This window comes from Elephantulus edwardii, unplaced genomic scaffold (genome assembly GCF_000299155.1).
Source record: "Elephantulus edwardii isolate Elephantulus edwardi_28Jun2011 unplaced genomic scaffold, EleEdw1.0 scaffold00044, whole genome shotgun sequence".
NCBI lineage: Eukaryota > Metazoa > Chordata > Mammalia > Macroscelidea > Macroscelididae > Elephantulus > Elephantulus edwardii.
Window position 1 is genome coordinate 11,993,148 of NW_006399794.1, and position 12,516 is coordinate 12,005,663.

Sequence of the window (12,516 nt, forward strand, 5' to 3'; positions counted from 1 at the left end):
AAGGAAAAGACTTTTCCCCCCTGTTATGTCAGCAATCTACTAATATTTAATAATTTAATCCATAAACAGAAAAATTATATTTTATCTAACAATTATCAAGGCTGAATGTAAAATGGGTGGGGGCATTTGTATGTGTATGTTATGAATCTAATACATAACTTTAACATTTCTTTTTATACTATATATATGTTATATATGTATGCATCATATATTCATGACTATATTCAATTCCTGTCAATAATTATAGTTTTTATATAGATAAATACTTTACTCCTCTAGTAATAAACATGAGTGTAGTGTTATCCTCCTGAAAGTCCCATTTTTGTGTGTGCAGATATTTTTAACAGTAAATTAATTTATGATTTCTATAGGATTGCTACAACTTCAGGAAAACATGGAGATTCTAAGCAACCTGACATGTAAATACCCCATCTTCTTGCTGACAGGTTTTCCTGGCCTAGAATCTTTCCATTCCTGGATCTCCATTCCATTCTGTTGTCTCTATATCTTTGCTCTCTTTGGGAACAGCATGATTCTAATTATTGTCATTACCCAGAAAAATCTTCATGAACCCATGTACTATTTCCTCTCCATGCTGTCAGCTACTGACTTGGGCTTGACTATTTCTACAATGTCAACAACACTAAGTGTCCTCTGGTTTGATGTAACCAATATCAGTTTGGATAGCTGCATCATCCAGATGTTTTTTCTTCATGGATTCACTATTATGGAAACTGGAGTGCTTGTGGCTATGTCCTTCGACCGTTATGTGGCAATTTGTAACCCTCTAAGGTACTCCACAATCCTCACTAATTATAGAATTACTCAGATGGGTCTCTTGATGACTATACGTACTGTAGTGATTATAGTACCACTACTCCTGCTCCTTAAGCGTCTCTCTTTCTGCAGAACTACTAGACTTTCCCACTCCTACTGTTACCACCCAGATGTGATTAAATTAGCATGTTCAGATACTCGGGCCAATAGTATCTGTGGATTAATTGGTCTCATCCTGACCACAGGGATAGATACACCATGCATTGTCCTGTCTTACATTGTTATTATTCACTCTGTCTTAAATATAGCATCTCCTGAAGAGAGGCACAAGGCCTTTAGCACCTGTGTTTCCCACATTGGGGCAGTTGCCATCTTCTATATCCCCATGGTGAGCCTGTCCTTGGTGCATCGCTACGGTCATTCAGCTCCCAGAGTGGTCCATTCGATGATGGCCAATACATACCTGCTTCTACCGCCAGTGCTCAACCCCATCATTTACAGTGTCAAAACCAAACAAATACGCAAGGCAATATGTAATCTGTTGCTGACAAAATGAACAGTATTGAAATTATCTATTAATTATAAAGATGACTGACTGACATGAAAATTTCAGTGAAATGGTTGACTCAGCCATTTCCTTCTGGATATTTCCTCAAAAACTGTTTTGCAAAGTGATTTTTTGAATCTTCATTGCAACTCCATTATTACTTATTCTGTAATTGTTGTGTACCATAGAATCAGAGTCAACCCATAGCTGAACCTCCTGCAAGTTTTCAGAGGAGGAGATTGCCCACTCTTCTCCTGTGGAGTAGCTAGTGGCCTCAGCCTCATGCCTTCATGATTGCAGCACTGCTTCTTGCTACTAAACCACCAGAGCTTCCTTCTTTACAGTAGTAGGTAAAATTAAGAAACACCCCATGTCTCTACAACTGCTAACTAGATAAAAATGAATGAAGTCTTTAAACTAGCAAGACAGGTAAAACTCAAAAACATAGTATTTCTTCTTCCTATAGAAGAATCTCAATCAAAAAGATAAAATGCAGAATAGAATATCAAATTCTCCTAGACTCCAGACTTCCTAGAGACACAGAGGCTGTATGATCCTGTAAAAGTAAGTATCTCTGTAGTTTCTTGAAAACTAACAATAATTTCACAAACAAAGTAAAAACAAAACGGCAACTGCCTTGAGTATTAAGCTCTTTAAAGAACTACATATACAAGAAAAAAGTGGACAATAGAAACTTAAAAAAGTGTGGAAGAATGTTGTTGTGTACTGTTGAGTTGGAACTAACCCATAGTTGTCCCTCCAGTGGATTTCAGAGGCAGTTAACTGCAGAGGAAGAGATTGCCCATCCTTCACTCACAGAGCAATTAGCAGATTCTAATTAAGCATCTTTGGGATTGCAGCATAGCTTCTTACCACTAGGCCACCATAGCTCCCTGCAAGAATATTTTTATTATGTATCATAGAGTTGGAAGTGACTCATAACTGATACTTCAGTGAGTTTTCACAGACCGTTAATTACAGGGGAGGAGATTACCCATCTTTCTCCTGCAGAGCAGCAGGTGGCCTTGTACTGCTGCCTTCAGAATTGTAGCATGGTTTCTTGACACTAGGCTACCACAGGGGCAGCGAATTTTGTTATTTAAAAGGAAAAACTCACAAATTTAAAAACTGTTACACAGCTCAAAGATGTAATGAATGTCACTAAACGGTAAATGAAGGAACTATTGAAGTGGTGTGTTATGTGGTGTATATTCTCAACTACAAAAAGTAAATAAATAAAATCTTATTTTAAAAATCAAGGTTTCAGAATTGTAGTCAAAATTCTCTGTCTCATTTTTCTTGCTATTAGGAGTAGCTGAAGTGGCTTCAATTTACACCAACTCTATATACAGTAGCAACAAAAACACTTTCCAATCCTATACTTCTACTAGACTTAAGTTCATTGTTGCAGTTTCTGTGTCAACCCATTTCATTAAGGTTCTCCCTCTCTTTTCCTTACTTTCTACTTTTCTAAGTATTGTGTTCTCCAGTTACAGGACTCTCCTGATGCATGCCCAAAGTATGTGAGACAAAATCTCACCATCCTTGCTTCTAAGGAGTACTTTGGTTGTAATTCTTACAAAACATATTTCTTTGTTCTTTTGCTATACCACGGTATATCTTTTTTAAAAAAAAATCATAATTCCAAAGCATCAATTCTTCTCTGGTCTTCTTTATCAGACTTTCACATACATATGAAGCAACTAAAATGCCATGGCCTGGGACAGGCACACCTTCTTCTTCAACTTTCCATCTTTTCTCTTTAACACCTTACAAAGATCTTTGTTAGCAGATTTGCCCAGTAAAATTAATTACATGATGTAATTTTGTTACTTCCATGTTGTCAATCATTGGCATCTCAAAACCCATGTCAGGGTCAGTATTGTATTCTGTCTCCGTATCTATTCAATCTGTGTGCTGAGAAAATCACTTGAAGAGTTGAACTTGATGAAGTATGGCATCAGGATTAGATGAAGACTCATCAACAATGGTCCCCCAAATTTTTATACCACTTCAAATATAAACTCAGAAATAGCTTTCTTTTCTCTTCTAGATATTGGGTTTTTGAGCAGGTTATTGACTATAATTGATCTCACATGAAATAGAAGAAATTTTAAGGTTAGTAACATACATCCATTTTCATTCAAAGAACATAAACTATTTTAAAAGAAAATAAAATCTACTATGTTAAATTGCAACATTGGAAAACTCATAATGTCTCAAGTGGGATGATGCTTTATAATAGAGGTATATAATTTAATGCCTGCTTGTCTTACCATGTAAAGCTCTAGTGATATTGCCCAGAGTGTTACACTTTTATCTGAAAGAGTGTGTTTTTCTTTGGTTAAAACCCACCAAATACTCTAATACATGACATAAATGGCCTATGAAACAAAATAAGAATGTTCATATTAATAGCAGAAGACATGCTGATGACTTCCCTACTAGATATTTAGCATTTAAGCATAAAAAATTCATAAAAAGCCAAAAAGTGTTCTACAATATAGTAGATGCTCAATGAGCATTGATATTACATGTGTTGCTGCTGTTGATGAAAGGAGTTGTTAGAAAGGAAATGTGGTTGGGGGGGGGGGAATTTTCAGACAGTACAACTTGGGTCAAGGATTCAAGCATTAAAAAAACAAAACAATTTTCCAAAAGAGAAAACCAAAACCACCTTGAAAAAGCGAGATGTTGAAATTCAAGAACACCTTCCATCAAACCTCTCCTAAGTTTCTTTGAAAGAGACTGAGAATGGTTCTGAGAATGGTAGATTCATTTATTTATATATATACACACACACACTGAAGTTCAGAATAGATGGACCAAGGAAATGAAGGCTTGGAAATAATGACTGGGATATAGTGAACCTTTAAGGAAAAATCAACCAGAGATATATAATACACTTTACTCATTAAAGTCATATTATACATTTTTCCCAGTACATTTCGAACAATCTCTAATTTTTTGCCCAGTGCATATAGAACATTATAAAAAATAAAACATATCTTCAGTCAGAAAGTAATCTTTAATAAATTTAAAAATATAGAAATACAACAAAACATCTTCATAAAAGCGAATGGTAAAAATTAAAAATCAAGAGCAGGAAAAATAAGATGGAAAACAAATACTTGAAAATAATAATAATACCATGATTTAAAACTATTAGTCAATGTTGGGTTATTAGGTGCTGTCTAGGCAAGTACAACTAATAGTGATCCTATGAACAGTGGGTCTGAACCCCATATTATCCTGTGCCATTTTTACACTTCCTGACACACTGGAGCCCATTGCAGCAGTCATTGTGTAAATCGACCTGGTTGAGGGTCTTCCTTTCCTTTGCCTACCTTCCAACCTTCCATGCATCATGTCCTTCTCCAAGGAATAGCCCATTCTAGAAACATGCCAGAACTGGGTGAAGTAAAGCCTCATCATCCTTGCTTCCAAAGAGCACTCTGGCAGCACCCTATCTAAGACATATTTATTTGTTCTTTTGGAAGTCTATGGGATGTTCAATGCTGTTTTCTAACACCCCAACTCAGCTGTTATTGGTCAATAGAAGAAAAAAACAAAAAAAATTCTTTAAACAAGTTATAATGAAAATACAATGTATTAAGAACTTTGGGGCAAAGCAAAAGCAGTGCTCAGATAGTAATTACTAGCAATAAAGGCCCATATTAAAGTAACCATTGTCACAATCTTAATATAGCATCTCCAACAATTAGAAAAAAGAGTATCAAACATTTTCATTCCTTAGTAGAAAGAAAAGAATAAATGTTAAAACAGAAATATATGAAAAAGGAAAAAATAGAAAATATGAAAAAGACAAGTAGTAGTTTTTATAAAGGACTAATAAAATAGAACCACCACTGGCAAATATAAAAGTAAAAGAAGGAGAAGATGCAAATAATAATAATTAAATAGGCAATGACAAAATGTTGTTATGTTCCATTGAATCAAGTATGACTCTTAGTAACCCTATGGATAATAGATCTGAACCCCGTCTTATTCTGTGTCATCCCTAACACACTCAAGCCCACCGCTGCTTTCTTGTGTCAGTTCATCTCATGGAAGGTCTTATCTTTCTCTGACCTTCCACCTTTCAAATCATGATGTCCCTTGTCAAGTAATAGCTACTGCTGACACTATACCTAAACTATGTGAGATGAAGTTTCACCATTCTTGCATCCAAGGAGAACTCTGGCCTAATTTTCTCCAAGACATATATGTTTGTTCTTTTGGCTGTCCATGATTACTCGATATTTTTCTCCACTATCACAACACAAAGACACAATTCTTCTTTGGTCATCTTTATTCACTGTTTAGCTCTCAGGTTCATTACATCTAATTAAAAATACCAAAGCCTGAAGCAAGTGCACCTTAATCTTTAAACTGACATCATTGTTCTTAAGTACTGTGGAGAGGTTTTTGACAGCTGATTTTCCCATTAAACATGACATTTGAAATTTTGACTGTTTGTCAAGAACTGGGGAATATTATCAAACAGTATCATTAATATGACATGCAAGCAAAATATTGCTGAAGATCATCTAAAAAAATTAGAACAATACACTGACAGAAAAATTCCAGAAGCTCAAACTGGATTTAGAAGAGGTCATAGCACCACTGCTGATGTCAGATAGATATTAGCAGGAAAAAAAGAATACCAGACGAATTTGTATTTGTGTTGTGTTGTTTCATTGGTTTTTGTTTTTGTTTTGTTTTTGACTGTGCAAAGGCATTTGACTGTGTGGATAATAAAACATCTAAAGTTAACTTTAAAAAGAATGCAAGTCCCAAAATACTTACATATGTTCATATGAGAACTATGCATACACCAAGACACTGTTGTTCAAACAAGAGCAAGGGAACATGGTTTAAAGTTAAGAAAGGAGTGCATCAGAGATGACTCCTATTCCCATACCTATTCAATCTGTATGCTGATGAAATAATTCCAGGAACTAGACTCTATAAAGAAAAATGTAGCATCAGGATTAGAGGAAGATTCACCAACAGCTTGTATTTTCAAATAACCTTGGTTGTTGAAAGTAAAGAAGATTTCAAACACTTGACATAGAAGATCAAAGACTACAGCCCTCAATATGGACTACATCTCAGCATCATGAAGACAAACATTCTCACCAGGGGGTGGCAGCAACATTATAACAGATGAAAAAAGATAGAAATTATCAATAATTTCATCTTAGTTGGATCCACAGTCAACACCTCCGAAAGTCTATTGTTTTATATTTCATATGTTTCTGTTTTAATATTTATTCTTTTCTTTCTTGTAAAGAATGTAAATTTTTGTTTGATGCTTTCTTTCTAATTGTTGGAGATGCCAATTTAAGATGGTGATAATGGTTACTTCTTCTATTTTATTTGCACCTTTATTGCTATTAATTACTCTCTGAGCACTGCTTTTGCTGTGCCCCTAAGTTTTCAGTACATTGTATTTTTGTTATAACTTGTTTAAAGATTTTGTTTGTTTGCTTGTTTCTTCTATTGGCCAGTAACAATTCAGTTGTGGTGCTGTATAAAGTCAGCTGTCAAGAAACTCTCCACCTTACTACTATGGAACAATAATGCCAGCTTAAAGATTAATATATACTTTAATCAAGCCAAGGATGTTTGAATCACATGGTCGTGTCGATCATCATCAATGGTGTTAGTTTGAGGACTAAGGTGTGCCTGATTCAGACTTGATTCAGGTTTACAAATAATTCCTATGTTGCTGAGAGCTGAGCAATGAATAAAGATGGCAAAAGGATTGACGTCCTTGTGTTGTGATATTTGAGAAGAGTACTGAATATTCCATGGTCTGCGAAAAGAATAAACAGATATGTCTTGGAGAAGGAGCAGCCAGAGTGCTCCTTAGAAGCAAGGATAATGAAGCTTCTTCTCACATACTTTGTGCATGTTGTCGTTGTCATGTGCTGTCAAGTCAACTGCAAGTCATCACAACCCTACACACAATAGTTCTGAACCCTCTTCTATTCTGAGTCAATCTCACTGTCTCCATCACACCTGCTCCTCCTCTTATGCTAGCCACTGTGTCACTCCATCTCATCCAGGGTCTTCCTCTCCTGTGCTGTCCCTCCACCCTTCCAAGCATGGTGTACTTCTCCAAGAAGTAACCCCTCCTGAAAACACATCCAAAATATGTGAGATGGAAATTCTCCAGAGAGCAACTTAGTTTTACCTTCTGCAAGATAAACCTGTTTGTTCTCCTGGCAATCCATGGTATGTTTTCAATACTGTACTTCAGCACCAAAACTCACAGGCATCAATTCTTCTTCTGTCATCTTTATTCATTGTTAAGCTCTCTGATGCATAGCAAGGAATTTCAAAGATCATGCACATGTTTTTAGGAAGGGCTATTTCATAGAAAGAGACATTATTCTTGGAAAGGTGTAGAATTACAAAAGAGAGGAAGACTTTCAGTGAGTTTGATTGATACAGTGATTGAAGCAATAGGCTCAAATATGGCAGGCATGATGAGAATGGCAATGGACAAGACAGGAATTAGTTCAGAGCCCTTGCTCATAGGGTCATACTTGCCTTGACAGCATATAATAGAAACAGAACAAAAGAACTTAAACACATCGTTTTTAAAAAAATCCAATCAATAAAACTCCTGACTCAGGCAATTACACCAGTGTATTCTATAAAACAAGCATAATTCTTATTTTTAAAAACTCATTTAGGCAAAGCTATAACTTAAAAAAATATCTTGGACCAATATAACTCGGAACATAGTAAAAATATTCAACAAACTATTACCAACATAATATGAAAAGAGAAGAATCTTTGTGAAGTGATATTTACATCACATGTGCAAGAGTTGTTGTTGTTGTTATGTGCCATCAAGTCACTTGCGACTCATAGTGACTCTATGTACAACAGCCCTAAACCTGCTCTATCCTGTGCCAATCTCACTGCCTCCAACACACACATCCTGATCACCCCAGTCACTGAATCAATCCACTTCATAGAGGGTCATCCCCTCCTTTGCTGTTCCTCCACCCTCCCAAGCATGATGTCCCTCTCCAAGGACCGGTTCTTCCTTATAATATGTCCTAAGTATGTCAGACAAAGCCCCAGAATCCTTGCCTCCAAGGAACCACCCAGTTTTGTTTATTTTCTTAGCAATCCATGATACACTCAATACTCTTTTCCAGCATAAAAGCTCAAACGCATCCATTCTAGTTCTATCCTTCCTAGTCATTGTCCAACTCTGATGTATAACAAGTGATTGCAAAGACCATGGCCTGTATCAGATGCACCTTAGTCTTCAGAGTGACTCCATTGCTCTTCAGACTTTCCCATGGTAATACGTCTTTTAATTTCCTGGCTACTGGTGCTGAGAGTACTGACTATGGCACCAAGCTCACTAAAGTTAACAATCTCAATCCCTTCACCGTCCATCCTGATGCTGCCAATGGTCCAGTGGTGAGAATCTTTACATGTAAGAGTAGGTAAGAAATAGAATTGAATGGCACAATCCAACCCATAATTGAAATAAAGAAAAATACTCTAGCAATAAAAAAAATTGACAAAATCCAACATCCATTATAGATAAAGGATGTTTAACAAAATAAGAACAGAATAGGAATGAGCTGAAAGATAACAAGTAAGCAAATGGCTCAGAAAGCTCTAAAACATCATTAAGAGAAGCTAAAAAAAAATCCTTAAATTAATAGAGAGATAAACATACTGTTGTTATGAAGGACAGTCAATGGCTTTTTTTTTTAATCTCCAGTGGATTTTTTTATATTACTTTACTTAACAAAATTTGAATACATTGTATTAGAGAACAGATTCTTTCAATTTCCCTTACCTCCCAACCCCATCTTTTTTTTTTAAGTAGATCAGACTAATTCTGACAGCTATAGAAACCTGTCCACTCTGAGTGACAGCTTGAATGTCCTGCTTGTGTCTGCTGGCATAGTTTCCAGACTGACACAACCATCACAATGATGGACTTGAGATACCAATGATTTTGAGATTGGCAAAAGATTGAGCAGAAGTTTGTTCCATTGTCTACAGAATTTATTGACTCCCTTTTTTTGAATTAGAGTCAACCCAACTAGACCTAACATTAGCAACCATAAACCATTATTAACAGACTGGACGGTAAAGTACTCTCCTCAAGTTGATTGTAGACCCAATGCAATCCCAACCAAACTGCAAAATTTCTACATCAATTTATGTGTAAGTGTATATGTATATGTGTGCCTGGATGTGTAAATTAACAATCTGATTCTCAAATTTATAATTAAATTAAGATACTGAAGTCTTACTCTACTGGTTACTAGAATTCCTCCATTTGATGAGTCATCTTATCTAACCAGTTTATGCATCTACATAATAGACATTTTCCCACACATGCTGATATGAGTTGAAATGTCACCTTGTCTACATTATAACAAGTTCATCCTCATGTTCCTTTCCAATATATTATTATCTGCAGTTCTCTACACTTACTCATCTAGGCCCTTAATCCACCATCATAAGCATAATACTTCTCCAAACCATAATATTTTTCTATCTTAGCTCAGATTCCCTTCCTTTTAAAAAGATGATCATGTTTACTGCTAGAGATTTAACACACTAATACATTTCCCTTCATTCTTGCCTTGCTTCACCACTAGGATGACCTAGTTTACCTACTGCCAATGTAGCAAAATAAATAATTCTGAAACCATCCTGAATGTTTTGCTCTCTTTCATGCTGTTATTTTCTATGAAAATATATTAAAGCATTACTTTCAAAACTGAAATATGCAACCTCCAAAATCAAGGACATTCACTAAGGGCTTATAACTTTCTTAGTGACAAAATACAAAAGAAATTAATTTTCTTTTATCATTGAGCGAATGGCACAGATTCTCCAGATTGTTGAATATCTAAAACCTTCTTTTCTGTGGTTGTGTGCCATCAAGTCAGAACCAACTCATAGCTGACCCTCCAGAGGGTTTTTAGAGGCAGTAAATGCCAGAGGAGGAGATTGTGCATTCTCATCCTATGGAGCAGCGGTGGATTTGAACTTCATGCCCTTGGAATTGCAAAGCAACTTCTTACTATAAGGCCACCAGAGTTCCCTTTTGTGGAGCAGGTTCTTAAGTGTGTTTATTTTAAAGACATATCTTCTGTATGCTAACAAGGTAGTCAATATCAAGTGCTATCTAAATTTCTTTTGCTCTTTTTTAACTCCTTTTTGGTCTGTTGTAATAATGATATAATATCTATTCTTGTAAATATGGAATGAGAACATCCAGTTTATCCTCTTCGGTCAATTTGGTTTTAGCAAAGGCTATAACAGTATATTAAATGAGCAATTTGAATGAAATTACAGTAGGGATTTGTGGTAGGTAGAATAATGGGCCTTCTATGTGGTGAAACATCACAATTAATACTCCATCATTTTTAAGGGTCTTAATTTTTTTCCAACGTCTTCAATGCATTTTGTAGTTCTTGTTTTAGTACCATTGATACACTGATGCCAGGAGGTGCTAGACAGTGAAATGGATTAACCTAGTGACTGTAAAAATGGACTTGAGTGTTGTGGAGATTGTGAGGCTGGTACAAGATAAGCCAAGGTGTGGATCAGTTGTTTATAGGGTCACTATGAGAGAAAATCTGCTGTCAGGAATCTCTCCAGAGTACTAAAATGGAACAATGTCAATGTAGAGATCAAGGAGAGCCTAATCCAGGCCATGGTTTTGCAATGACTTGTTATGGTTCAGAGAATTGGGAAATGACTAAGTATTGACATGAGAAGAATCGATGCCTTCAAATTGTGGTATGAGAGAAGAATCTTGAACATATATACTGTGGATTGCAAAACAAACAAAAAACCAAATAAGTCTGCCTTGGAGAGGGTGAAATCAAGTTTCTACTTGGAGGCTAGAATTTTGAAGCTTCATCTCATATACTTTAGATATGCAGCCAGAAAAGATCAGTCCTTAGAGAAGTACATTATGATTGGAAGTGTAGAGAGACAGCACAGGAGAGGAAAACCCTGGATGAGATGGATTGATACAACGACAGGGGTAATGGGAGATAGTGTATCAAAATTAGTGAGACTGCCTAAGGACAAGGTAGGGTTCAGAGCTGCTGTACATAGGGTCGCAGGCAACTTGACAGCACATAACAACAACATCATCAGCTTGACAGTAGCTAACAACAACATCCTCTCCATTGAAATGAAATACCCAAAACAAACTCTTGGCCTTTGAGTTGATTGCATACCAAAACAATTTTACAAGACAGAATAGATATGCCTCAGAGAGTTTCCAAGACTATGAATCTTCATAACTGCGAGGTCTTATTCTTGATGGGCAGCTGAACCACAGATTTTATCACCTGAGCTCCATCAGAGGTCCATTTTCAAATAAGTACCAAACAATGCAAATGTAGATTATTTAATGCCAAAATGTATATATTTCCTCATTACTGCTATTCTACGTGTTCCCAATCTCTTCTCACTACATTTGCAGTCCAACAGTTGATCTAACCGTTCCTCATTCTAATATATCCTTTGCAAAAATATCTTAACAAACTTAAGATGGAATAAAAACATTATTATTATACACCTTGCATAGTGTATCTGCTACCCAAATGTTAAGCACTCTAGCAGTCAAGAAGACACTGACTCTTCTTATCCCTTTGCTCTTTTCTTAAAAATGTGTAAAGATCACACAAGAGAAAATTCTTCAACTTTCTCCTGTGGAGTCACTGTTTTTGTTAGGTGCCACTGAGTTAAGACTCTTAGGGTTCCTATGAGCAATAGATCTGAACCCTGTCCTATCCTGTGCCACCCTCACAATTTCTAACCCATTGTTGCATTGTGCCAATCCATCTGATTGAGGGTCTTCCTCTGTCTCTCCACCCTTCCAAGAATGATGTCCCTTCCCAAGAAACAGCCTTACATAGCAATAAATACAAAATGTGTCAGATAAAGCTTTGCCATCCTTGCCCTTAAGGGAGCACTCTGGATGCACCTTCTCCAAGACACATCTGCTTGTTCTCTTGGCAGTCCATGAGACACTCCAACAGCACAGTTCAAAGAAATAAATTCTTCTTCTGTCATCCTTATTCATTGCCCACTTCTCATAGCAAGGATTGAAAAGACCATGGCCAGAATCAGGTGCACATTGTTTGTTGTTGTTATGTGCCATCGAGTCGTTT

The 12,516-nt window shown here is 36.2% G+C and overlaps 1 protein-coding gene across 1 annotated transcript; it reads left to right on the top strand.

Moving 5' to 3' along the window:
* Nucleotides 1–379: 379 nt before the first annotated feature.
* Nucleotides 380–1,333, top strand: LOC102864282 (olfactory receptor 51F1-like). The gene has a single exon (XM_006885523.1). The coding sequence runs from the start codon at nt 395–397 to the stop codon at nt 1,331–1,333; it is 939 nt and encodes a 312-aa protein (XP_006885585.1). The 5' UTR covers nt 380–394.
* The last annotated feature ends 11,183 nt before the right edge of the window (nt 1,334–12,516 follow it).